The sequence below is a fragment of the Hyaena hyaena genome, unplaced genomic scaffold (genome assembly GCF_003009895.1).
Source record: "Hyaena hyaena isolate Hyena2069 unplaced genomic scaffold, ASM300989v1 scaffold_131, whole genome shotgun sequence".
In the NCBI taxonomy this organism is placed as follows: Eukaryota; Metazoa; Chordata; class Mammalia; order Carnivora; family Hyaenidae; genus Hyaena; species Hyaena hyaena.
The window spans coordinates 1,824,231-1,850,497 of NW_024080761.1; the positions used below are offsets into that span (position 1 = coordinate 1,824,231).

General features: G+C 54.7%; 2 protein-coding genes across 4 annotated transcripts; both read right to left on the reverse strand.

Moving 5' to 3' along the window:
* Window positions 1-1,190: 1,190 nt before the first annotated feature.
* On the reverse strand, window positions 1,191-8,461 carry NRSN2 (neurensin 2). Of its 3 annotated transcripts, none has more exons than XM_039237768.1 (3): window positions 8,399-8,461; window positions 5,233-5,427; window positions 1,191-2,850 (listed from the first exon to the last, which is right to left on the reverse strand). In XM_039237768.1, the coding sequence occupies exons 2-3, from the start codon at window positions 5,419-5,421 to the stop codon at window positions 2,425-2,427; spliced, it is 615 nt and encodes a 204-aa protein (XP_039093699.1). In that variant the 5' UTR covers window positions 5,422-5,427; window positions 8,399-8,461; the 3' UTR covers window positions 1,191-2,424. The 3 variants fall into 3 exon arrangements, with proteins under 3 accessions (XP_039093699.1, XP_039093698.1, XP_039093697.1); XM_039237767.1 differs by having other exon boundaries at window positions 8,248-8,453; XM_039237766.1 differs by having other exon boundaries at window positions 5,233-5,443; window positions 8,248-8,453.
* A 12,809-nt stretch (window positions 8,462-21,270) lies between these two features.
* Window positions 21,271-24,529, reverse strand: SOX12 (SRY-box transcription factor 12). The gene has a single exon (XM_039237770.1). The coding sequence runs from the start codon at window positions 24,141-24,143 to the stop codon at window positions 23,193-23,195; it is 951 nt and encodes a 316-aa protein (XP_039093701.1). The 5' UTR covers window positions 24,144-24,529; the 3' UTR covers window positions 21,271-23,192.
* Window positions 24,530-26,267: the final 1,738 nt, after the last annotated feature.

A 26,267-nucleotide genomic window follows, 5' to 3' on the forward strand; every position in this document is an offset into this window, starting at 1 on the left:
CTTGTGGAGATCATTGTGGCAGGGGGTAGACAGTTGGCAAACAATAACGTAATAGGTAAGTTACATAGTAAGTATTCTGAAAGGTGATAAATGCTATAGGAAAGCAAAAACTGAACTCCAAAGTGCACAGGGAATAGGGAATGGGGGCATGGTCGCATTTTAAAACAGGCTGTTCAGAGAAGGCCTTGCGGAGAAAGGGGGCGTTTGTGCAGACTCAAAGGGGTTGAGGGAGTTGGGCAGCTGGTGAGCTGGGGAAAGTGTACCAGCAGAAGGCACAGCGATGCAAAGGCCTGGGGCGGGAGGTGGCCTTGATGTTGGAGGAAAGCGCCCATGATGTTGGTTTTACCGTGTGAGCTGCGAGCCAAGGGAGGTTCTGAGCAGAGAAGGGGCACCACCTAACTTTGGCCATACCTGGGTCTGCTTGGCTGCTCTGCCGAGGTCAGACTTGGGGGGTGAGGGAGCACAGAACAGAGACCAGGGAGAAGCTGGTGTAATAATCAGAGAGAGAGGCGACGACGGTGGCTCAGGCCAGGGGGAAGCTGAGGAGGGGTGGGGTCAGGCTGTATTTCCAAAGTTGGCTAGCCGCTGGGCTGCGCTGGAGCGTGAGGAAAACCAGGAGCCAAGTTCGCTGCTCCAGGGGTTTGATTAGAGCAAGCAGGCGATTGGGTAGCTCAGCAGGGTTGGGTCTGGAGGGCAGGGTTGACAGAAACCGTTTGGCGACAGAAACACACCGCCGGCGAATGCATCTGGAAATGCAAACCTGCAGCCTGGGAGCGGGTTTGGGAACAGTCCCCGGGTCATAGCCTGTTGTGAGGGTAAATGAATGAATGTGTGACTGTAAGGAGCTGAGAACGGCGCCTGGCCTCTCCTATGTGCCAGGAGGGGTCCGCTGTTCCCCTTGCCCAGCTTTGCCTCCAGCTCCCTCTCCCAGAACTCCCGGGCCTCACATCCCTTTCCGGGATGGGAGCAGTGAGGATGCTAGAGAAATGTGCTTCCCAGCAAATTAGCACGGAAACCCACCCTGGGGTCACTTCTCTGACCTTTAGTTAAGTCATCTGTAAAATGAAGAGTCCCCTTTCTCGAAGAATTATCGTGGGAAGCAAATGCCAAGTGGTGGGTTTAAGTGCCCAGCACACGGTAGGTGCTTTTAACCGTCCGTTTTCCCACGGTCAGGGAGAAAAGAGGCAAAGTCGGTAACCATCCCAGCTGTTTATTGAAAGGGAGGGTAAGATGAAAGAGGCGCAGGATGGGGAAGGGGCCTGGGGCACAAGGGCGGCAGTGCCTGCCGGGAGGGGGAGAACGGAGGACCCTCCCGGGAGACCCCTCCAGGCTGGAGGTGCGGGCGAGGGGGGAGGGCATGCGGCGGAGTCCATCGGCGCCTCTCTCCGGCTGTCTCGGAGCGCCCCCTAGTGGTAAGAATGGAGATGATGCGTCTGGCCAGAGCCGCTGCAGGATGGAGGGTGGAGGGCACATTCATTACAGGTGAGGGAGGTCAGGACCTATGGGTGATGCTTTCTAGATGAGTGCATTTTCCTCGGCAGAGACATCCCGGTTCTCCTCCCCCTGGGCTCTTAAAGACCATTTAAACGCACGTCCAAATTATCTTCTGAGCTACCTGGGACCATCAAGCCTCCAGCCAGGCTCTCTGGGCCAAAACTGTCCCCCACCCCTTGAGGTGTCCAGCAGGTTCCCTGTTCCACATGCAGCACAAGAGCTGGCCGGGGAGGAGGCTGAAGACAGGGGTCCAAATTCCTGCAGACTTCCAGCCTCCCTTGGTCACCTCATCTGTAAACTGGGGCTGAGAACAGCCCATGATGGGGTGGCCTCAGGGGCTCTGACACCAAAATGGACATAGAATACAGTCCGCAGGAGGTGACTGTTTTCGCACCATCCTGGAGGAGAATCCAAGTGAGCGTTCTGAACCATCCTCGGGCATCCTGGTGCGGCTGACAGATGAAGGGGTCAGGGGATAAAGACGACCTTACCACCCTTCCCCCCAACTTTGCATATGGAGAGTAATGCTTATATCTGGGTAGAATAGGGAAGTCATGGAACTCTAGAATCTGATCCAACCCCCTCAGAGTACGCAGACAGGAACTGACGGTCTGAAAGGGTGCGGGACTTGCCCAGGGTCAGAGTAGAGCGAGGATAGATTGAGGGGGATGGGTTCTACTCCTGAAGGGCCTTGGGAAGGAGGGGTGGGTGGGAAGTTTTGGGGGGACTTGGGGAAAGTTGGCATCTTGGATGAGTTGGGGCCCGATCCCCGGGGAGGGACACTGGGATTTGCTGGGTGTTGTGGGGACATAGGTGGAAGGGACCGGCTTCTCAGGGGGAAATCAGGAGACAGTTGGAGGGCAGGATGTGATGGGACAGAGGAATGGTCCAGACCCCAGGTCTGGCTCCTCCTCTAGCCTTGTGGGCAGCTTAAGAGTCTCGCTTCGGCTGGATGGTCTGCACAGAGGATCGCCCAAAGGGGCTGGCAGGTGGTGAAAACCAAGATTGGCCATTGACATCGCGGAAGATGGGGGACAGCTGCTGCTCTGGCTCGTCCCCGAAGATCTCCACGTGACCATCCGCTTCGATGTCCAGGGGTTCTGCCTTGGTGTCTTGGCTCAGCCAGCCGGCCACGGCCCAAACCAGGCAAATGGCCAGCAGGATCCCAGCCGCCACGCACAGCGCCGTGCCTGCCAAGCGGCAGGTGCCCAGAGCCTGGTTGTAATCGGCTGCCCGCTGATCCAACACCAAGAATTCCCCCTCTCCAATGCCCTCCAGCTTGGGCGGCACCGCGTAGCCAGTGGTCAGGGCCGCCACCCCCAGCAACAGGAGAAGGGTTCCCGAAGACAGGCTGATCTGGAGAGAGGCAGACAGATTGGGAAGTAGTCAGGGCCAAGATGATCCCAACTGGATTTTAAGGGAACTCCTTGGTCTAACCTTAAGAGACGGTAATCGCGCTGAGTCACAGAACATACCTTCTAGGACCTAACTGGTGAAGGACACAAGATGTCATGTTCTGTTTTGAATCTTGAGGCCCCTTGGTCTCAAAGTCCTTTCCAACTCTCGCTTAGGAACCACTTAGGTTTCTCCTGCCAACCTTAAGTTTTCCTTCATCATTATTTAGGTCCTGTCTCATCTCTCTGTCCCATCTACCCGCTATCTCCCTGTTGGGATAACTCCTATACATCCCTCAGATCTCATCTCAAACCTCACTTCCTTAGGGAAGCCTTCCAGGATGCTCCTGGACTCGGTCAGGTCCCCTGCTTAGGATTCATACAAACACTGCACATTTGTTCTTCCATGCACTCACTTTGGCGCACACTTGAACATGTACTGTCTTGCCTATTTCTTTATTTTTTAAAGTTTATTTATGTTGAGAGAGCGCACACCCATGTTCAAGAATGAGTGGGGAAGGGGCAGAGAGAGAATCCCAAGCAGGCTCCATGTTCAGTGAGGAACCCAGACTCGGGGCTTGATTTCAGGAACTGTGAGATCATGACCTCAGCTGAAATCAAGAGTTGAACCCTTAACCAACCGAGTCACCCAGGTGCCCCTTGAACTTGTACTTTCATCACTGTGTAAGTGATGTCTGCCTGCCCCACTTGAAAGGGAGACACTGGAAGGAGCCACTAGGGTGGCTTTACCAGCACAGTGCTGGTAAAGAGCAGTAGCTGAGGAAATGTTTGCAGAATGACTAAACGAACCACAGCTAGGAGCTGCTGGAGAACAAGGACCGCGTCTTAAATTTTCTGTGCGCAAGAGCCTAGCTCCCTGCCTGGCAATTAGAAGATGCTCAACATTTTAAACTATGGACCCTCTTTCTTCTGATCTTCCCTGATCACCCCAGGCACTGAGAGCACTTCCTCTCCCAGCACCCTCTGATCCTTTGGCCTGGGGCTGTGCGTTCACTGTAGATAGAGGGAAGCCCTTTGAAAGCAGAGGAGAAGGAACCTCTGCCTCAGTCTCCTTATCGCATTTAGCAGAAGCTATGCCCACTGTAGGGACTCAATTTACTGCCATCCCCACGCCTCTGCCCACACTGTGTGCCCTGATAGACCTCTCTCCCTGGTCATTATAGACACCCATCGTTTCTCTCATGCCATCCACTACCCTGGCAACCGTACCCCAATATATCATTGCGAAGCCACAATAAGATTTAACTGAGATGAACCCCACTTCCTGAGCCGGTCAGTATATACTTTCCCCCTGGCCATAGTAATTAGCGCAGAGACGGGCAAGTGACCGGGTCAGAGCCAAGGCAATGCTTGACGGGACTTCTTGAAATGAAAAGCATTGTTTTCTTTTTTTTTCTGAAGGAAAGACTAGAGGAAATTCTGATTTCCTGTGGATAGTGCAGAATGAGACACTGAGGGTCAGCAAGCTAGCAGCTCTCTGGGGGAACATGTAGGAAGATCCTGAAGCCAACAGGGGCCACATGGATGGGGGCACGATGGGGAGCCTGAGGACTGAGAGAAATCTTGAGTCCCCGGTGTGCTGGGTTGAACTGCTGGGCTGAACTTTACCTAAGTTGCTCAACCTCCGGTCTTTTCAATAAAAGGACTGATATTTCCCCTGTATTGTCTGAACCCATTTGAGGTTTTTTTTTTCAAGATTTTATTTATTTTTAAAAAAAATTTTTAATGTCTTATTTATATTTGAGAGAGAGAAAGAGAGAGAGCGTGAGCAGGGGAGGGTCAGAGAAAGAGGGAGACACAGAATCCGAAGCAGGCTCCAGGCTCTGAGCTGTCAGCACAGAGCCCGACGTGGGGCTCGAACCCACGAACCATGAGATCATGACCTGAGCCGAAGTTGGATGCTCAATCGACTGAACCACCCAGGAGCCCCTCAAGATTTTATTTTTAAGAAATCTCTACACCCAATGTGGGACTCAAACCTACCACCTGAAGATCAGGAGCCGCACACTCTACCGGCTGAGCCAGTCGGGCGCCCCAAATATGTATGGTGTTGAATGACTTATCAACAGTAGCCATTTGGCAATTTTCTTTAAGGAGGCTCCACACCCAACGTGGGGCTTGAACTCATGACACTGAGATCAAGGGTGAATGCTCTACCAACGGAGCCAGACAGGCACCCTCTAGTTGGATTTTTGTGGCTGTTGTTGTCGGCTGCACACGCAAGACACTTATCTGCTACACCATCCCTCTTCTTTCTATCCACCGATCCCATCTCCTCTTTGCAGCCCCAGGAAATCACATGAGTTGCTTCCCTTGGCCTTACCTTCCAGCACAGTGAGGGCCAGGGTCGGCGGGGACACAGGACAGGAGGCCCCTCAGGGTCATCGCCGAGGGCCATACCTGCACAGTCTTCATAGAAAAGGTGCAGATAGGAGCGGACCCCATACCATTTGCCGTCTTCCACGTTGGGGCCACGGCTACAGCCGCAGGAACGGTCACAGTTTGGCATCATGGATCTCTGTGGGCGAAGCAAGCTGCAGTGGGCAGAGGGAGGGGTCCGTGAAGACCTCCCAGGCCCCCCCCGCATCGTTGTGCCTCATCCACTTTTCCTTGCATTTTGGATAACCCGCACTCAGAACACAGCCTGCCTTCTAGACGCGCTGGCTTGTCTTTCCCCACGAATGAGCCAACGCACAGGAACTCTGAGAATCGCAGGTGCCAACGAATGTACTTGTTTAGTCTGGAAGCCACCCAGTGGTGGGGAGCGTGGGACCTGGAGCCTGTCTGGATTGGAATCCCGGATCCGCCACTTCCTGGCAGTGTGACCTCAGACAAATGCTTTTACCTCTCCAAACCTCGGTTTCCTCATCTGTAAAGCAGGGCTAGTAATCACACCCACTTCACACAGTTACTGTATCTGAGACCAAGAAATGGTAGCAGTTGTAGTTACTATTATTGTTATTTCTTCATTATTATTTTTATCTGACACTTTGTGAGCCCCGTATCTAAAATAAGAGGTTCTCACCCCTATCTCCTCGCAAAATCTTCCCCTTTTTTCAGGGTATGCTTGGGGGCGACTGTCATGGCTGACACTTTGTCCAATCAGGCCGAGCTCCCAAGGTGCAAGGCCCTAAAAAGTCCCTCCCTAGGGCTGCCCCTCACAAGGCAAGAGCCTCCACACCCCAGGGAATCTTGACTCCAGAGGTGGTGAAAGCCAGGGGCCCTCTTAGGCTCAAGGGTTGTTCGATTTCTAGGGAAACCCATCTAAGAACCCCTCTTTTTTGAATAAGACATTTTTATTGAGGTATAATGGACACATACCATCGTATTAGTTTCAAGTGTGCAACATAATGATCTGGTACTTGTAATGATCACCATAAAGTGTAGTTAACATCTGTCGCCATACGTAGCTACCGATAAATTTCTTTCCTTGTAATGAGAACTTTTAGGACCTGCTCTCTTAGCAACTTTCAAATACACAGCTCTGTATTATTACCTACAGTCACCAGGCTGTACATCATACCCTCATAACTTATTTGTTTTATAACTGGAGTTCGGACCTTTGAACCCCTTTACCCATTTTGCCCAGCCCCTACCCTGCCACTGGCAACCACGAATCTTAGGAATCTTTCTTTTCGCAGATGGAGACACTGAAGACTAGGTAATGGAAAGTACTCGTGTATTTACACACAGATAGGACTAAAAACCAAAGTGGGGGGGGGAGGGAGGGGGCTGAGGGAAGACGAGTTTGCGATGGGGAGGGACTGGGCTCCTGACCAGCTTTAAACAAAATAAAACAAGGCACTTCTACTGAAAGAGAAGACAAATTTCTTCTGGCCCTTCCCCCTAATTTCCCATCAATGTGGCCTTCAATTTCCTGCATATCCTGCATAGAGAGACTCGCCAGCACACACACACACACACACACACACACACACCAGAGACGTACACAGATTGACGCACATACACACACAGTACAAACACACACCTAACACAGATACACAAACATACCCAGGCAGGCACGCATATACCACACAGAGACATAGAAAGACACACGCAGGACATAGAAACAGACACGCAGACACACCGCACACCTAGACACGCCGCAGAGAAACACCAAGCACACAGATACACACACGTACACACACAGAGCCAAAGTGTGGGTTGGGCTGATTCTCGGAGTCCCCACGAATCCAAACAAAGCGCCGGAAGTGCTCTTTGTAAAGCCTGTCTATAACTCGCGGTTCTTCACAATCCCCCCTCACAACTCGGGGGAAACAGAGAAGAAAAGGAAAGGACCAAAAATGTTGTCTTTGGACAGAGAATGGGAAAAGGCATAGCCCAAAAAACGAAAGGCAGAGAAGGAAGGGGGCGAGTGGTCCCTGGAGAGAACAGGAATCTTCCTGAGAGGTGGGGGGCGGGGCTCCCAGGGGGTGTGGCCAGCGAGGGGCCCGCCCCCGGCCGCGGCTCTCGGGAGGCCCCGGGTGGGAGAAAGAATGCGGGCCAGAGGGGCAGTCAGAGTCAAGGCAGCGCCTGTTAATTAAAGACCCTGGGGGAAGGGGCAGGGAGGAGAGGCTCAGGAATTGTTGGTCTGGATTCGCTCCGCCCCTGCAGCCCTCACTGCCCCTCTCCCCCCAATATACCTAATCACTCAGTCTTGCTGGCAAAGGAGAAGGAAGGTGACCTTGACGCTGCTTCCCCGTCGGCCTGGCCCCTCCTCCTCCCCTGCTGAGGTTGCAGGGAGGCGGCCCGGTGGTCAGGGGGAGGGAAAAGGAGGATGCTCCGGACCCGGCGCGGGTACCCGGGACGTGGGTTGCCATAGGAAACGCTGGGGAGGTGTCCCTAGGCGGGAGGAGGGAGGAGCCCGGCGAGGGGGGAGCGGGAAGAGGAGGGGGCTACGGGGGGGGGGACTGCGGCGGAGGCAAGCGGAGGGAGGCGTCCGCGAGGTGACAGGCGGAGGGGGGGGGTGGCTGAAGATGGATGGAATGTCTTGCCTGCACGGCCTCCCTCAGTTCTCCTTCCCAGATCCCCCCAGACCCGCCCACTTCAGTGTCCGGCGCAGCCCAGGCTGGGAGAAGGGGCTTCCTCCCCGGGGCCAAGGCCAGCGAAATCCGGCCAATTCCTCCCTCTCCACCGCACCACTGTTTCTGGTCGAGGTTAACTGCATCCTTTCTCCCGGGGGGAAACCGAGGCACGGAGGGGTGGGAAGGGGTTTTAGTAGACAGGTGGGTAGGGCTCTTGTCCTCCGAAGCCTCCTCCCATCCTCTCAGCCCTGAGGGGTCTCTAGGCGACGGGGCTGGTGAGATCTCTGCCCCCTGCTACTTCTCTGGGACCTCACCTCCTAAAGCCCGAGGCACACCGAGGCTTGGGCGCCGCCGTCCGGTCCGAGGCTGGCCGTGGCCGTGCAGGGGGTGCGGGCGGGGTTCCCCGGAACCCGAGAGAAGGCGGGGTGGGGGGTCGGGCCCCTCGCGGAGCAGGGCTGAGCTCACCTCTCTGCCTGCCGTCTCCGCGGAGCGGGAGCGGGAGCCGGAGCGAGAGCCGAGCCGGAGCTGGTTCGGTCGGCGCCTGCGCCGCAGTCGGGGGCGGGGGTGATGTGAGGGTGGGAGGGGGGCGCCCGCCCGCCCGACCCGCGGCCTAGCTCTGCAGACTGTCTGCCCCTGAAGGACGGAGAGCCCCTGTCCCTTTCCAAGGCTCCCTTCTCTCTCTGAGACCCCAGACCCCTCGCGGACACCCCACGGCCCCCCAGGAACCCACCGCCTCCCTCCTGCAGTCCCTCAGACTCCGCATCTGCCTCTCCGTCACTCCCTCGATCACCCACCCGCCTCCGACTGAAGACCCTTGCCTTCTGAGCCGTCGTTTCCTCCTTGTATCCTCACTACCCTCTCTGGGTCTCCACCCCCTGCAGGGAGCCCCTAACTCCGTATACAAACCCTATTCTTGCTGAGCCCCCACCTTCTCCACAGACTCCAGCTCTCTCTCTCTCTCTCAGCCCTCACCCATGGCTGAGCCCCGACTCGCTCTCAGGAGCCCCCTACCTCCTAGTGGAGCCCGCACCTCTCACTCTCCCATCCTCTCTGAGCCCCTATCCCTTGCTAAGGATCAGCCCTCTCATCCTGAGAAGGGAGCTGGGCTTGGGGAGAAGGGGCTGGGAGAGAAGCTTCCTTTCCCCTCTGGAAGGGCCAATGAGATAGTCTCCCTTATTCTCTCTCCTAACCTGCCCGAGTTCCGCCCTGGGCAGTGTGTGCCTATGGCCCATCTCTCTGGAGAGCCAGGCCTTGGCAGCCAACTCTGTCTACTTCATTCCTTGCCATGTGCCCACAGCCTGGGTTTTGTCCCGCACTTGCTGTGTGCTCTTAGGAAAGCCACTGCCCTGCTCTGAGCTTCTCCAGGCACCATTGCACCAACGTGCCTTCGTGCCTTGAGCGTAATTCTCTCTCTTCATGTGCTGGGGGCAGGGACACAGGGGTGGATGAACTCTGAGAGAGGAGGCCAGATCTTTTTCATTCACTGATGTATCCCAGAGCCTCACGCATTGCTCGGCCTTGAGCAGGCAGCTCAACAAATATTTGCTGAACACAAACTAGTGATAATAACACATCTGCGCTGTTCCTTATGTGTAAAGGGCTTGTCTAAGTGCTTTACATGTACTACTCACTCATTTAACTATGTGAGTGTGAGAGACAGAGGCAGACAGACAGAGACAGAAAGAGGAAGTCCTGGAGCCCAGAACTAAAGGCCTCAAACAGTGACAGGAGGGGCAGCTGGAGAAGCAGGCCATCCATGAGACCCTCCAGGCCTCATAAGCCAAGGTGAGGAGTTTGGACTTCAACCCAAGAGTAGTGGGGAACCATGGAAGGATTGGAAAGAGGGGAGGGGTGTGATCTGAATTCCACACTGAAAAGATCCCTCTGGCTGCTGGTCCCTTGGGAGACCAGGATAGAACGTTCCAGAGTGGCCCAGAGAGATCAGTGAGGAGGCTCCACGTTGGAGATGACTATGTCCTGGTCTAGTGGGCTTACAGAAAAACGAATGGATCCAAGAGATGTTAGGGGGTAAAATGAACTAAAGGGATAGCAAATGATTGGAAACAACCTGTCTGTTATTTTTAATTTTTTAATGTTTATTTATTTTCTTTTTTAAAAAATTTTTAAAATGTTTTTATTTATTTCTGAGAGAGAGACAGCATGAGCAGGGGAGGGTCAGAGAAAGAGGGAGATACAGAATCTGAAACAGGCTCCAGGCTCTGAGCTAGCTGTCAGCACAGAGCCCGACATGGGGCTGGAACCAACGAACCATGAGATCATGACCTGAGCAAAGTCAGACGCTTAAATGACTGAGCTACCCAGGCGCCCCACCTGTCCTGATTTTAAAACATGGCAACAAATTCTTTAGCACACCTCCTGTGGAGAGATGGGATCCACGTACCCTTTCTTAGTATCTTGGGTGAGCCGGTGAGTGCATGGGCCAAGTGATGCTGTGACACAAAAGGCTAGGACATAAAAGGGCGTGCACTATCCCTGGAACTCTAGCTCTTGGAGCCATGAGGAGCCACCCAAGAAGTCTGTCTACCTTGAGGCTGCCATGTTGTGAGGAAGCCAAAATCACATGGAAAGCCCATGTGAAGTTACCGTTCCCAGCGGACCTTGCTCTTTCAGTCATCCCACTTCAGACATCAGACAAGTGAGTGAAGAAGCAACCAGATGCTTCCGGTCCACAGCTGTTTGAATCCGTTTCTGCTCCAACGGGAGTGGAGAGGGTTCTAGAAGTTCTGGAGGTAATAGGAAGGGATGAGGTTAAGGGTGCAGGAGGATGGGCCGGCCTTGAGCCGACACAGGAAGGATCCAGTATTCTCTGAGACCCGGGGTAAGGAGAGAGGGGGGCCGCTGAGAAGAGATACAGGGTGGTGGTTGTGAGTTGAACTCTGGAGTCAAGCAGATCCAGGGTTGAATCTTGGTTCTGCCACTCGATTGTTCCATGATTTAACTGCTCTGAGCCTGTTTCCCTGACCGAAAATAGGCGTAATGTTAGTAGTTGCCTCTCAGAAGGGTTGTAAGAGTGAAATGAGGTGTGCACACAAGGCCCTCAGTGAGGCACCTGGCACAGAGCAATAACTCAACAAACTTGTTGCTAATATTAGTATTGTTACCTTGGTTTATGGGTGAGGAGGATAGGAAGTTGAGTGATAAGACATCTGAAAAGTTGAATGCTCTGGAGAAACACAAGAAGTATCATCTATTAAGAGGTAGGTTTATGGGGTCCCTGCGTGACTCAGACAGTTAAGCGGTTAAGTGTCTGACTCTTGATTTTGGCTCAGGTTATGATCTCACAGTTTGTGGGTTCGAGGCCCACCTTGGGCTGTGCACTGACAGTGTAGAGCCTTCTTGGAATTCTCTCTCTCTCTCTGCCCCACCCTTCCTTGCATTCTCTAAACAAACAAACAAACTTAAAAAAAAAAAAGAAAAGAGGAAGGTTTTAGGAGCATCAGGCTGGCTGAGTCAGTGGAACATGGGATTCTTGATTTTGGGGATGTGAGTTTGAGCCCCATGTTGGGTTTAGAGGTTACTTAAAAAGTAAAATATTAAATAAAGAGAAAGAGAAAGTTTTAGTTCAACAGGAGGCTTAAAAAAGGTGGTGAAGCAGGCACAAAAGGCCATATATTGTATGTTTCCATATATGTGAAATACCCAGAGTCTGAAATTCCAGAGACAGAAAACAGATTATTGATTCCTAGGGGTGAGGGGAAGGGAGGAATGGGGAGTGACTGCTTAATTGCTTTCCTTTTAGAGTGATGGAAATATTTTAGAACTAAATAGCGGTGAGGGATGCACAACAGTGTGAATGTACTATCATTAATGATAAACTTTATGTTACGTATGTTTTACCACAATCTTTTTTTTTTTTACAGATAGTTTATTGTCAAATTAGTTTCCACATAACACCCAGTGCTCATCCCCACGAGTGCCCTCCTCCATGCCCATCCCCCCTCCCCCCTACATCCCTCAGTTCTCAGTTTTTGTCAGCATTCAAGAGTCTCTCATGGTTTGCCTCTCTCCCTTTCCCCCACCATTTCCCCCCTTCTTTTCCCCCTTGTTCCTCAGTTAAGTTCCTCCTAATCCTCCCATACGTGCAAACATATGATATTTGTCCTTCTCTGCCTGACTTATTTCGCTCAGCATAACACCCTCAAGGTCCATCCATGTTGCTACACATGGCCAGATTTCATTGTTTCTCATTGCCGTGTAGTATTCCATGGTATAGATAAACCACATCTTCTTGATCCATTCGTCCGTGGATGGACACTTAGGCTCTTTCCATGTTTTGGCTATTGTAGAGAGCGCTGCTATGAACATTGGGGTACATGTGCTCCTATGACTCAGCATTTCTGTATCCCTTGGGTAAAATCTTTAAAGGGTGGTAAAGATTTGGAATAATCAGTAGTAATGATGGTGGTGGTGGGGACAGATCTCACTTACTGAGCGTTTACTATGTGCCAGGGTAGTTTATCTTCTCAACAACCTTATGAGGTCACTTACCTCGGCAGGTGGGGCAGGAAGAGGGGTGACTGGGGATGCAGAGAGCAGAGAAGAAAACAGACCCCACACGGAACCTCAGGACAGATCCTGGCTCAGTGAGGAAGGACGCCAAGGCGGCTCAGGAGCAGAGCAGATGGATCTGGAGAAGATGCAGGGATTGCAGACGGAGGAGCTCAATGAAGTCCAAAAATAGGTGGATAGGAAGAAAAGGAGTCTGAGGTCACAGTGTGGGACGTTGTAGATTTTCAATGTAGAACCTGGTGAGAGATGAGAAGGTTTACTAAGCCAGTGCTATCCGATAGAAGTTTCTGCGAAAAAGGGAATGTCCTAGATCTGTGCTGCCTGAACAGGCCATGTTTAGCTATTAAGCATTTTGAAGTGTGGCTAGTGTGACTGGGGAATTGAATCCTAAGTTGTATTTAACCTTATTTATTTATTTAAATGTTTATTTTTGAGAGAGCGCAAGTGGGGGAGGGGCGGGGGGAACAGAAGATCGGAAGCAGACTCTGTGCTGACAGCAGAGAGCCCAATGAGGGGTTCCCATTCATGAACTGTGAGATCATGACCTGAGCTGAAGTCGGACGCTTAACCAACTGGGCCACCCAGGTGCCCCTTTATTTATTTACTTTTAAGTAGGCTTTACACCCAATGTGGGGCTTGAACTCATGACCTGACATCAAGAGTCATGCGCTCTACTGACTGAGCCAGCCAGACGTTCCCTAACCTTAATTACTTTATTTTTTTTCTAATGTTTTCTGTTTATTTATTTATTTTGAGAGAGACAGAGATGGCGCGAGTGGGGGAAGGGCAGAGAGAGGGAGGGAGAGAAAGAATCTCAAGCAGGCTCCCAGTGGCCAGCACAAAGCATGATGTGGGGCTTGAACTCATGAAACCGTGAGATCATGACCTGAGCTGAAACCAAGAGTCGGTTGTTTAACCGACTGAGCCACCCAGGCGCGTCCCAACCTTAATTACTTTAAATAGCCACATGTGGCTAGTGGCCATCATATCTGACAGTCAGGTGTCAGTGGACAAACTTGTTTCCAGGGCCCTGCTTTGAGCGTGGCTGCCATCTCAGACTCCCATCATCCATCCCCTTTCACCGAGTGCTTTTGCCCTGCCCCCTCGTGGGTCCCTTGTCTACACTGTAGCCACCATGATCCTTCCAGCATGAGTCAGATTCTCATAGGGGAGTCTCACTCCTTGTTCCAAACCCTGTAATGGCATGTCCTCTGACTCAGGGTAAAAGGAGAAAACTGTGGTGGATTAAAGATGGCCACGAACTCTTTGTCCCTCTGCCCTTCAAGAGGTGCCCTTCAATCTGAGCTGGCCCCGGCGACCTCTTCAACCCATCCAGTGTGGCGAAGGCAATGCCGTGCCCCTTCCGGACTGAGCTTTCAAGAAGACTGGCTTCCTCTTCTCCCTCTTGGAACACTCACTTCTGGAAGGCTCCTTGCACTCCAGTCCCCACGCTGAAGAAGCCCAAGCCACGTGGAGAGGCCACACGCTGGTGCTCCTATTTGGCATCCCCCGGACAAACTTCCAGCCCACGGCTCGCACCAAACACTGTACTGAATGAACAGCATGGTGTGAGTAAGTCATCTTAGACAAGTCGGCCCACTCGAGCTCCTAGGTGACATCACGCGAACAGAATTATCCCATTGAATCCCGTAAACCCACAGTATCTTGGGAGAGAATAAAACAGCTTAGGCCCTTAAGTTGACCAATGGGTCTGTTATGCAGCAATGACTGCCAAACCAGTTCTTACTAGGACCTATGCTTGCCCCTCCCCCCCACGACCTTACTTCCCTCCTTGATCTCATCTTCTTCCGTTCCCTTGCTCACTCCCCCAGCCACACTGGCATCCTTGCTATTCCTACAATGAACCAAGCACAACAGGCAAACTCCTTTCTGGAGGCTTCAGAGCCTTTGTCCTTGTTTGTTTCTCTGTCTTGACTGATCTTTCCCCAGATAGCTGCATGGCTAGCTTCTGGCTTTATTCAGATCTCAGCTCGTAAGTCACCTTGTCAAAGGGGTTTCATTTAAAGCCTGTGGTGGAGACATGGACGGCTCACCAAATTTCCATGTGTTTCGCATATATTTCCCAGGTCCCTTGAAGTTAGACAAAGCTGTGTGATGAGTTCTGGCCAATGAGATCCAGGTCTCCAAAGAGAATCCTTGGCTGCAGAATTTCTTGGAGGAGAAAGAGCAGAACTTAACATTCATTTAGTTAACAGGAAACCCTGAAAACAACCGAGGGTGAGAAGCTGGGTTGCTAAGAAACCTTCGAGAATGGGGGAGACGGTTGGCATCCATTGCTAGGCAACCTAAAAGAAGCTAGACGGGCAGGGTCGGCTGCAGGCAGCTTTCCCCCTCTTTTTCATAGGCTCCCTGAATGCCAGACTGGATATACTCTTAGGCACTTCTGGTCCAACCCCCTAGCTGAATAGATAGGGAAACTAAGGCCTCAAAAGGCAAGATGATTAGCCCAAATTCCCTCTAGTTTCTCAACAAGAGCAAAGACAAATGGCATTAGGAGGGCATTGTCGTGGGGAGTGACCTGGCATGGCCGAGGCGGAGTTTCAGGGTAGAGCTGACTGATAGCTGAAGAAGAGTCTATAAAACAATAAGGAAGTCAACTGTAAAAGGCCTTGAATGCCAGGCCAAGAATCTTAGACTTGATCCTGAGGGGAATGGAGAGCCACTGAAAGGTTTTCAGCGATGGTCACATTTGTTTTCAAAAGACCCTTTGGGGGGCGCCTGGGTGGCTTAGTCGGTTAAGCGTCCGACTTTCGCTTGGGTCATGATCTCGCGGTTCGTGGGTTCGTGCCCCGCGTCGGGCTCTGCGCTGACTGCCAGTTCAGAGCCTGGAGCCTGTTTCAGTCTGTGACTCCCTCTCTCTCTGACCCTCCCCTGCTCGCGCTGTCTCTCTCTCTCTCTCCTAAAAATAAATAAAACATTAAAAAAAAAAAAAAAGACCCCTTGGGGGGCGCCTGGGTGGCTTAGTCGGTTAAGCGTCCGACTTTCGCTTGGGTCATGATCTCGCGGTTCGTGGGTTCGGGCCCCGCGTCGGGCTCTGTGCTGACTGCCAGCTCGGAACCTGGAGCCTGTTTCAGAGTCTGTGTCTCCCTCTCTCTCTGACCCTCCCCTGCTCATGCTGTCTCTCTCTCTCTCCTAGAAATAAAAAAAATTAAAAAAAAAAAAAGACCCCTTGGGCTGCAGTGTGGAAACCCAGGACAGAGCCTCAAGGTCCTCAAGGCCTTTCATGCTCTTGTCAGTCTGTCTCCAGTCTCCCCACCCCCCCACCCGCTCCAGCCACAGCCAACTCCCTTCCATGCGGTCTTCTCTTGCAGAGTCTTCCCACTTGCAGTTACTGGTGTCTGGAAAGCTTTGTCCTTCATCCAAATCTGCTTACTGTCACTGTTTTAGTTATAATTGCTTCATGACAAACTGTCCCCCAAACTTAGTAGCGCGAATAACCACCCTTCCATCATGGCCATGGACTCTGTGTGTCAGAAATTCAGACAAGGTGAGAGGGGGTGGCTTGTCTCTGTTCCATGGTGGCTGGACCTCAGCTGGGGAGACACTGCTTCAGCTGGGAGTGACTTGAAGGACTCTGGGCTAGAATCACCTGGAGACTTCTTTGCTTGCTTGTCTGGCTACTGGACAGGTGCCCACATCTGGAGCACCTGCACGGAGTCTCTCCCTAGGTTTTGGGCTTCTTTACTGCATGACGACTTAGGGGTGCTAGACTTCTCATCCGGTGAATCAGTGTAGAAACCTACAGCATCTTTCTGCTACATCTTATTGGTTACAAGTGGATCACGAAGGCCAGTGGAGACTCAAGAGGAAAGAAATGTATGGAAGGAATGTCAAAGAACTTGTAGCCACATTCTAGAATCGCAACAACCTATGGAGGTGTCAGTTACAGCTTAAGCATCACCTCCTCCATGAAGTGATCTGACATGCCCTGCTCCATGTCTGGATTAAGTGTCCCCCGTGTTCCCCCAGACTCCCTGTCCATCTCCAACAATGCATCTCCATCCCTCTGTTTATCCTCCTCGGGACTGTGAGTTCAGTAAGGACAGACCATGTCTGTCTTTTTCACCTTTGTACACCCAGCACCCAGCACAGAGCCTGGCAAAAGCAGACCCATAATAAACGTTTGTTGAATGGGTGAGCAAATGAGTGAGCGAATGAGCTAAAGCATGGAGTCAGATGCAGCAGTCAATCCTTCTTGTGAAGCTGACATACTAGTTAGAGAGAGATACAAAATCAAAGCTGTATATGACAAATACCACAGTGATAAATGCTATTAAGAAAAATCAGGCAAAAGCAAGGGGATAGCGTAAGGGGGTGGGTCGGTGATACTTTACAAGAATGATCAGGAAAGACCTTTTTGAGGTAGTGACACTGGAGCTAAGATCCAAAGAAGTGAGGGAGTAAGCCATGGGGGTATCCGGGAGAAGAGCGCTTCCAGCAGAGTGAACAGCAAAGGGCTAGTCTAAAGGGCAGAAGGGGGCATGTGCTTGGCAGCTCTGAGGAAAAACGAGGAACCTGCGTGGCTACGGTATGGCAAGGGAAGGAAAAAACAATAGGAGATGAATCCCAGGACGGACCAAGGGTTACAGCCTGCGATTACATAGGGCTTTGCTGGCTGTGCAGAGGCCTCTGGCTTAGTCTGAATGAGATGGGGAGTTTTGAGCAGGGGCAGGCCATAGTCTGATTTATAGTTTAGCCAGATCCTTCTGGCTGCTATGTGGACAAGACTGTGATTGAGGCAAAGGAGAAAGCAAGGAGTCCAGTGAGGAGGCTGGTTCATAATAACCAGGCAAGAGATGGGGTGGGGGTGAGGGGGACGAGGAACATGAGGATAGCCATTGAAAAGGTGAGAAGTGATAGTGACACAGGAACATTTTGGATGTATGGTCAACAGGGATAAGGAAGCTATGGGGGGAAAGAGGAGCCAAGGATCACCAAGAGGTTGTTGGCCTTTTAGCCAACAGAGATGTGGGGTGCAGAGCAGGCTTGGGAGCACCATGGAAACAAGAATTCATGTGTAGCTAGGCTAGGTTTGAGGTGCCAATTAGATATCCTGGTGGAGATGACAAGAAGGCAGCTAGACTGGAGTCTGGCAGCATCAGGGTGGAGACGCAGGCTTGAGAATCCACAGCTTTTCAGTAGAATTCTAAGATGGCCTCAAGATTCCCGCCGGCAGGTGTGAATGTCCAACAAAACCAGCTCCCCTCTGTGCAGGCGAGACCAGGGAGCACAATGGATGTCACGCTTCCGCTTTGGTTACATTATGTGACAAAGGGGAAGGGATTTAGCAGATGTGATTTAGGTCTCAAATTAGTTGATTTTTTGATTCATCAAAAGAGAGGTTTTCCCGGGTGGGCCCAACCTCATCAAGTGAGCCCTTTGTTTTTAACGGTTATTTATTTTCGAGAGAGAGAAACTGTGAGCAGGGAAGGGGCAGAGAAGGGGGGGACCAAGGATCCAAAGTAGGCTCCATGCTCATAGCAGAGAGTCCAAAGCTGGGCTCAAACTCATGAACCATGAGATGATGACCTGAGCCAATGGAACCACCCTGGAGCCTCCTCAAGTCAGTCCTTTAAAAGAGAGCCTTCCCTTAAAATTAAAAAAAAACAAAAAAACCAAAAAACAACAACTAAATAAAAATAAAAGAGCTTTCTCTGGGATGTCTGGCTGGCTCAGTCAGTAGAGCATGTGACTCCTGACCTTAGGGTCATGAGGTCGTGAGTTCCAGCCCCATGTTGGGTACAGAAATTACTTTAAAAATGAATGAATGCGGGGTGCCCGGGTGGCTTAGTTGGTTAGGCGTCCGACTTTCGCTCAGGTCATGATCTCGCAGTTCGTGGGTTCGAGCCCCGTGTCGGGCTCTGTGCTGACTGCCAGCTCAGGGCCTGGAGCCTGTTTCAGAGTCTGTGACTCCCTCTCTCTCTGACCCTCCCCTGCTCACGCTGTCTCTCTCTCTCTCTCTCTCTCCTAGAGATAAATAAAACATAAAAAAACAAACATGGAATTCTTATAAAAAAAAAATGAATGAATGCATGGATGGATGGATGGATGGATGCATGGATGGATGGATGGATGGATAAGATCCTTCCCTGGACCAACCAACTAGAAGCTGCAGGAAGATTCTCCTCGCTGTCCTTGGCAAAATAAGGTGTCACTCTGTGAGAACACCTGGGAAGACAGAAACTGTGAGTGGCCCTTAGGATTCAACAAAGGCACCAGCAGACAGCCCAGAAGAACACAGGGACTTTGACCCCAGGGAACTGAACTCTGCCCAGTACCAGGTGAATTTGGAAGCAGATGCAGAGTTCCATAAAGGAATGGAGCCCCGGCCAACACCTCCTCACTCAATGCAGCCTGGTGAGATCCTGAGCAGAAGGCCCAGCTAAGGCTTGCCTGGCCCACGGACACTCAATAAATGCATGTTGTTTTAGACTGTTTGTGGCAATTTGTCACCCAGCGATAGAAAACTAACCCATCAGGTGTTTTTAAAACCTTGGAACCAAGATGGTTCAAATAGCCCAGGCCTGGGACCCCACGGAGACGAGTCAAGCACTGCATGGACCGAGTGAGGTTAGAGGGGGACACGCCCCGCCCCTCACCCTCAAATGCTTCTTACTCCTTCCAGCCTCTAGGTGTCCCCAGAGTCCACATAAGCAGGTCTCTCCCCACCTTTTACAGGTCAGAATCCATTTCCTTCAGAAATGGAAAAACCCAAATAACATAACAATAAATGGTCTCTCTTCCATTCCTATTTCCCCCTCCCCAACTTTATGTCTGGGAACTAAGGCTGCAAAGGAGCCCTGCCCAAGGTCCCACAGTGATCTAGGACTGTCCCCTGCCGGCCACTTTACCCTCTCCAGCATTCTGAAGGGCAAGGAAACAACCTCCCACCCTCCAGCTTTGACTAGGGGAGAGATCTGGAGGGGCTGGTGGGCGGAGACTGCAGTTTCTAATTGATGCCAACAGGATGGGGTGTGGTTTTGAGGTTGGGGCTGCCGGTGTGTGTGGAGAAGGGAAGGGACCCCTCCTGGGGACAGAGCCATCCGAGGTGCCCAGCTGCGGTTACAGGACCAGTGGCCCAAGTCTGTCTAGCCCCTCGCACCCTTCCTTGCAGACTGAGTTCCCCAAAAGCAAACACTGAGACCGAGTCTGGGGTGCAAGAGATTTATTAAGGATATAAACACCTGTGAAAAGAAGAGGGAGGGAGCAGGATTGGGTTCGGGAGGTCAAACTGCCCTGCAGACCTGGCAAAACCTCCGCCACCCCGGAGGGGCGGGTGGTACAAGTACTGCCTGTCAGGGTCTGTCCCCACACTGGACGGGAACAGCCAGGCATTTGTACCTGATCTCCCTGGGACACCAGACGCAGACTGTTCTGGGGCAAATAGATCCAGGCTGCTGGAGGCCAGCCACTGACCAGATTCCTCACAGCCGGGGAGGTGCTTGCTCCTTACAAGGGGTTCAGGGTGACACCTACGTCTTCCTCACCTTCTCAACTCTTCCCAGAGGATTTTTCCCCCCATCTTGCTTTCAGAGGCTGAGCGAAAGCAGTCACTATAATTCCTGCACCTCCCCCAACCTGACACCCGTTTTCTGTACTCCCAAACCTGCTCTAGTCATTTGGTACCCCAGTCCCCAAGTACCCTCTCTCAATGAGGTTTGCACTCTTGGCCTTCATTCTTAACAGGCTCTGTCCAACCTCAGGAATCCACTGGATCTGGCAGTGGAGGAATTAGGGGGAAGGGGAGGAGGTCAGGGGGACAGTGTTTCAAAAAGGCCTGCCTCGGTTTCCAAAACACGCTGGTAAGAATCTCAAGGACAGGAATTGCTGTGGCTTCTGTTGGGTCTTCTTGAGTCATTCAATAAATCTACACTGAGGGCCAACCGTGGGCCGGCTCTGGGACCCAGCCCGCCAGCCCAGGCCCTGCGCTAACAGCCTAATACCATCTGCGGACTGAAACAGGGAAGGAGAGGCAGCACTGTGACCCCGACACTCCACCAGGGCAGAGAACCAAGGTGTGGGGCCCTGACTTTGACCTTGGCTGCCTGCAGGCCCTCCTGCAGGTTCCTGCACCACTCTGACCTGGACTCCTCCTCTGGACAATGGAGGAAGACACTTCGGGGAGCACCTCATTCAATGCGGCTCACCTCAAACTTCAGGTCACCCTGAAGCAGGTACTGTTACCGTGTTACTCATATGGAGAGGAGAGTCGGGGTGAAGTGCGTTTGCTCAAGGTCACACAGATGCTCAGTGCTGGTGGTGCTGGGGCTTCTGCGCCCAGACAGTGTGGCCTGACCCTTCTCAAGTCTCATGAAGCGCGGGGGCAAACTGGCCCCCTCGGACCAGGTGTGCCTGCCACACTTGTTTCATGTGGTCCGCGGGGATTTAAAACAATTTGCGTCACAAAAATAAAGCAAATGAAAATAAGTAAATAAAAACACTTGAGTCGGCTTTCATTTTGCAGTCCAGATGTTCACAGCAACATCCAGAGTTCTACCTCCTCTTGAAAACTCTGGCCACGGTGGCCTGCGTTCCCACAAGGTCACGACTGGCAGGAGGAGAACAGCTGTCCCCGCCGAGTGTCCGCCCAGACTCTCTCACTGACATTACCTGCCTGGCCCTGTGGGGACGAGTCTGTCATGCTTAATGAACACCAGGGAGGCCTGAGACAGAGGGAGACCAGCCTAAAGGAGGCAGGTGCCTTGCCCAGGGACCCCCAGCTCGTCCTGCACGGGGCTGTCTGGGGGAGGGTTGAGGAAAGGCACAGACATGTAGAAGCACAGGGCAAGGTCGGGGCAAATACACTTTATTCAGTCCTGGCATCAGACTGGCGGAAGTCTTGCTGTGGGTGCCAGTGCCCCAGATCGGGGGACCCTCCCCTCAGCTACTAGACTAGTTCTCCAAGACCACAGACAGTGACATCTCTCCACTCACATGACGTTTTCTGGGTTTTTTTCATTGTCTTTTTGTTGTTGTTGTTTTTCTTAAAAAAAAAAAAGAGAGAGAGAGAGAGAGAGAGAGAAAGAGAAAGAGAGACAGAGAGAGAGAAAAAGAGCGCGAGAAAGGCCCAGAGCCGGAGCACCAAGCTTAAAGGAGGCAGCTGGTGGCTTTGTCAGCGACGGGAACGCGTGGGGCAGAGACCTGCGGAGACCCTGGGCAGGGGTCCAGGACTCTGGGACCGTTTGTTCCTGAGATTTGTGTGTGTGAATGAGAGTGTGTGCACACCCGGGAGGGCGGACACACGCCGGTGAGATACAGGTAGTGAGGGCAAAAGGGAGTATGGGGAGGCCGGAGGGGCGGGACTTGGACGGAGAGGTGGGGGGTGAGAGGGGGAAATCTGGGGCAGGGGTCCCCCGAGGGCACCCCGAACTGGACACAACCTCCTCCGACAGCAGCGCTATCCCGATTTTTCACACGGAAAAACAGGCGCAGACGGCCCACCGCCACTACCCCGACCCTCCCTTCGGTGTCACTGGCCCGGTCGATGGTCTCTCTCAGGCCAGCTGTTCAAAAGCGGGTCTCTTCTTGCCACTCCGTCTGCTCTCGGGCCTCGGTCTCGGCACCCCCGCCCCCAGACCAACGTGCCTCGGTTTCTCCCACTGAATACTGTCACCGTGGGCACAGGACTTGATTGATAGAAAGGGGCGGTGGGCTTAAGGGAGGAGCCCAGGCTGGGAGTGTGCCTTAACGTGATGGGGCACTTGGGGTGGGGGAGGGGGAGAGCAGCAAGGACCTTGTCCCCAAATAGACTGACAATTGCCTTGGTTCAGAGTTTTCCGGGGCAGTCCTCTCGTGGTGCAGTTCCAGATGAAGAAGACCCTAGTCCCAACTCCCGGATGGGGGGGGAAGAAAAGGCAGGTTTCTGGGGAGCAAGGTAGACCGTAGAGGCGATGTGTGTCTAGCAGGCGGGAGGTGGGGGTGGGGGTGCACGTCAGTCTGGGCAACCCCGCAACGAAAAGGGGCTATGCCACTCAGGGAGAGTTCCAAGCTCCAAACCCAACCCTTCCGGGCCAGCTAGTCTTTCTCCCCCTTCCTAGTGCTCCTCCCATTAAGGCAGAGACGCCCCGTCGGGTTGAAAGGAAGCCGCGGCTCCCGGATCAAAAGATTTCTAAGGATCGTTCAACGCCCGCCCCACTTCTTCCCGGAGCGGGCCACGGAGGCTTGCGGTTCAACTGGGACCGGCCCCCTCCTCCGAAGGAGCATTAAGCATGCGCGAGAAGGGGGCGGGCCCCAGCGCTCGGGGGAGCGGAGCGAGGGGGGTATGGGAGGAGCGCGCGGTGCCGCCCAGCCGCAGCGCCCCCCTAAACCAGAGAGGAGGCGGGCTGGGCGAAGGCGGAGGGATTCGGGAGCAAGGGCAGGGGCGTGTCCTCCGGCCACGAGGAGGGGCGTGTGCGAGGTGGGGGAGGGGTGCAGGTCTGTAGGAGTGGACGGGAGGTGTAACGGAGGGGGGCTGGCTGCTGGTGGCTGTGCGGGAGGGGGCAAGACGGGGCGGGGCTTCGATGTCAGGGAAAGAGTGGGGGTTGGGCTGCCTTGGGGTGTGTCTGCGGAGGAGGGGCATGTCTGGGTTTGAGGGGGGATGGGCACGTCTGGGAGGGGGGAGGCTGCGCGGGAGATGGGGTGCCAGCCTCGGCCTCCGAGGGGCCCCAATACCTGATTCCTGTATGTAAACAGCTGGTTTGGGGGCGTGCGCGCCCCGCTGACGGTGGGCTCAGTAGGTGAAAACCAGGTCGGCGATGCTAGACGGGCGCCAGTCCCCCGCGATCATCTCGGTAACCTCGGGGGTGCAGTAGTCCGGGAACTCGAAATGCGACGTGCCCGAAGGGGGCGGCAGGTCCGGGTCGCGGTCCAGGGCGCTGCAGTCCAGGCCGGCGGGGCCGGGGGGCAGTCTGGACAGAAAGCCCAGCGGCTCCTCCCCCGACGCCACCGTCTCCTCTTCGCCTTCCTCCACCGCCGCCGCCTCCTCCTCCTCTTCCTCTGGCTCCTCGTCCTCCGACGGAGTGGGGGAGGCGGCAGTGACAGCCGCCCCCTCGCCCGACGGCCCCTGGGCGCGCTCCGCTGGTCCCCGGGCAGCCCGCCCCGCTGGGACCATCCTCCACAGCTCTCTCCCTGGGGTCTCGACCAGGCGCACTTCCAGCAGCTCCTCGTCGTCGTCTTCGTCGTCGTCCTCGGGCGCCGCCGCGCTGCCCCCCAAAGGCCCGCCCGCTGCTCGGCGGCCCCCGCGGCTAGGCAGCTGCGGCCCGGGCTTGAGCCGGCTGCCGCCGCCGCCGCCGCCGCCGCCGGGGGGGCGGGGCCGCGCCTTGGCGGGCGCCCCCTTGCTCTTTTTGCGCGGCCGGTACTTGTAGTCCGGGTAATCCGCCATGTGCTTGAGGCGCAGCCGCTCCGCCTCCCGCACAAACGGGATCTTCTCCGAGTCCTGCAGCAGCTGCCAGCGGCGGCCCAGGCGCTTGGAGATCTCGGCGTTGTGCATGTCGGGCCACTGGTCCATGATCTTCCGCCGCTCGTGCTGCGACCACACCATGAACGCGTTCATCGGTCTCTTAATGTGGCCGCTCGGCGTCTTGCACCAGCCGGGCTCACGCGCCCCCTCCTCGGCCGGCCCGGGCCCCGGGGGCGGCGGCCCGCCGTCCCGCTTGGCCCTCGCGCCCCGCTGCTGCACCATCGCGCCTGGGCCCGGGGCCGCTAGACGCCGCCGGGGGCCGTCCGCATCCTCCGCGGCTGGGGGTGGGGGAGGAGGCAGCAGCGACGGAGGGGCGGCCCCGCCCCGCAGCTCGGCCCGGCCCCCGCGAGCTGGGGAGCGAGGAGCTGGGCGCTCGGGCCCAACGGACGGCGGGGGGAGAAGGTCAGCGGCGCGGTCTCAGGCGGGCTCGGCGCGCCCCCGCCGCCTCCGGCAAGTTGCGCCCTGCCGCACGCTGCACATTGTTTTGCGGGGGCGGAGGAATCGCACCCTCCGGCCCCCGCGGGCTCTCCTCGCAGCCTCCTGCTCCGCCGCGGCCCGCGCGCGCCTCTCCCCGCCCCGCCGCCTTCCAGTGTCTTTCTCCCCGCGCGGCCCCGCCGGCGCGCGCGCCACCCCTCCCCCTCGCCGTCTGCGGGCCGCTGCGGCGCGCGCGGGGCCGCCCCGTGTAAACACCGAGGTGCCCGCTTGGGCTGCGGCCGGGCCACGCCTCGCGCTCGGGCGGCGCGTCACCCGTTGCTGGGCAGAGAAACTGGTATTTGCATCTCCCAATCGCTGGCTGCCGGGGCGGGGCGGAGCTCGGGCTGCGGGGCTGGGCGGTCTCGCTGGGTTGGAGGGTGTCGGATGAGGTTGGTTTCTTTTCTTAGGCTGGAGACTGGAAGGAGGGTGGGGGAGCGCGGAGCGTGCTTCCCATCTGCCTCCGAAAGCTTGTCCCGCCCCACGTTGCCTTTGAAATTTTAGCTTATTCAGTGACACCTGCCGCCAGGTGGGACATCCGCCCCCTCCTCCTTCAGGAGCGTCTTTCTGGACAGTCCCAGAACAGGAGGGGGGGGGGCACTCAGACTCGGGAAAGCTCTTCAAGAGGACAACCCTCGTTTCATAGATGTAGCCCCTGCCCAGGACCCATCCTCACAGGGGCTCGACAAAAGCTTTTGAACCCATAGAACGAAGCTCTTTCACATTATCTTAAATCTCGTTCGAAGAGACCCAAGAAAGGAATATGACGCCCATTCTCCGGATTCAGAACAAGAAAGACGCAGACTAGGACTCAAATGAATCCTAGGCTCGCAGTCCCAACCCTCTCTTCCCAGCTTAGCGCATCTCGCTGGAGCGAGTCGCTGGGTCATCTCGCCTGCCAGCAGAGGCTCCTGAGCAGGGCTGCCTAACTGATTTTTCACGGTCCTCGGGCTAGGTTCGAGGATGCGTGACTGTCCTGTCCCCGCGCCCCAACCCACATAGCCACCCGCCGGGTGCGGACTAGGGCGCGACACCCCTCCTGGGTCTGGGGAAGCGGGCGCGGGCGCGGGGGCGGAGCCAAGCCGAGGGGCGTGTCCGCGACGCATGCTCCAGGCGCGTGGCGGGGAGGGGCTGCGCGCTCCCAGTTCACCACGTGTGAGCCGGCTCGGGAACCGCGGGGCCTGTGCTGCCCCCGGGGGAGGTCACCTTCACGGCGCCATGGGCCTGGGCGGTGGGAGGGGGCGCAGAGGCCTCGCCCCGCAGGAGCTGGGAGGGGTCGGGACCAGGGCCTCTAAAGTGTCCTTCTGCTGGGGCGTAGTGGGCACTGTCCGGGGTGGAGAGTGAGATCCTGGCGACAGACCTCACCCACCGCTGGGCGGGTTGGGGCACGGAGCCCAGTTGGAGGGTGTCGAGCGGGGAGGAAGGGCTGAGGTGCGGCTCCGCAGACGCGGGGGGCGGGGTGATGCTCTGGGTTCCCGGGAGGGAAATGGGAGCGTGGCCGGTGGGAGGGGGCGATTCTTAAAGGCGCAGGGCTCTCAGAAGGAGCAAGCCGTGCTCCCGACCGAATGGTCCTTCCTCAGACTTACTGGACGCTGAGATTTGGCGCTTCCCTGAGTTTGAACCTTCAGAACGGGAGCCTGGCTTCTTCAGGCCTCCATGAAGTCAGAATTCCTGTATTCGTATCCCAGTTCCTCCTCCTTGTCCTTGAAATGGTGTAAAAAAAAAAACATTTTCCCCTCGTATGGCTGTTTTACAAGTTAAATGGGGATACTGGCTGTGAACAAATCCGACATCTAGTAAATGCTCAATAATTACTGGTTATTTGGGACTCCGGGTACCAGCGACGTAGGGAGGCCAACATAATATTTAAAAATT

What these genes read in the sequence shown, in the direction of transcription:
- NRSN2 (XM_039237768.1), bottom strand. Translation starts at nt 5,421, where the DNA reads ATGATGCCAAACTGTGACCGTTCCTGCGGCTGTAGCCGTGGCCCCAAC. An exon ending in GGCCCTCACTGTGCTGGAAG is followed by an intron (nt 2,851 to 5,232) that starts GTAAGGCCAAGG and finishes GCCTCTCTCCAG; the next exon opens with ATCAGCCTGTCTTCGGGAAC.
- SOX12 (XM_039237770.1), bottom strand. Translation starts at nt 24,143, where the DNA reads ATGGTGCAGCAGCGGGGCGCGAGGGCCAAGCGGGACGGCGGGCCGCCG.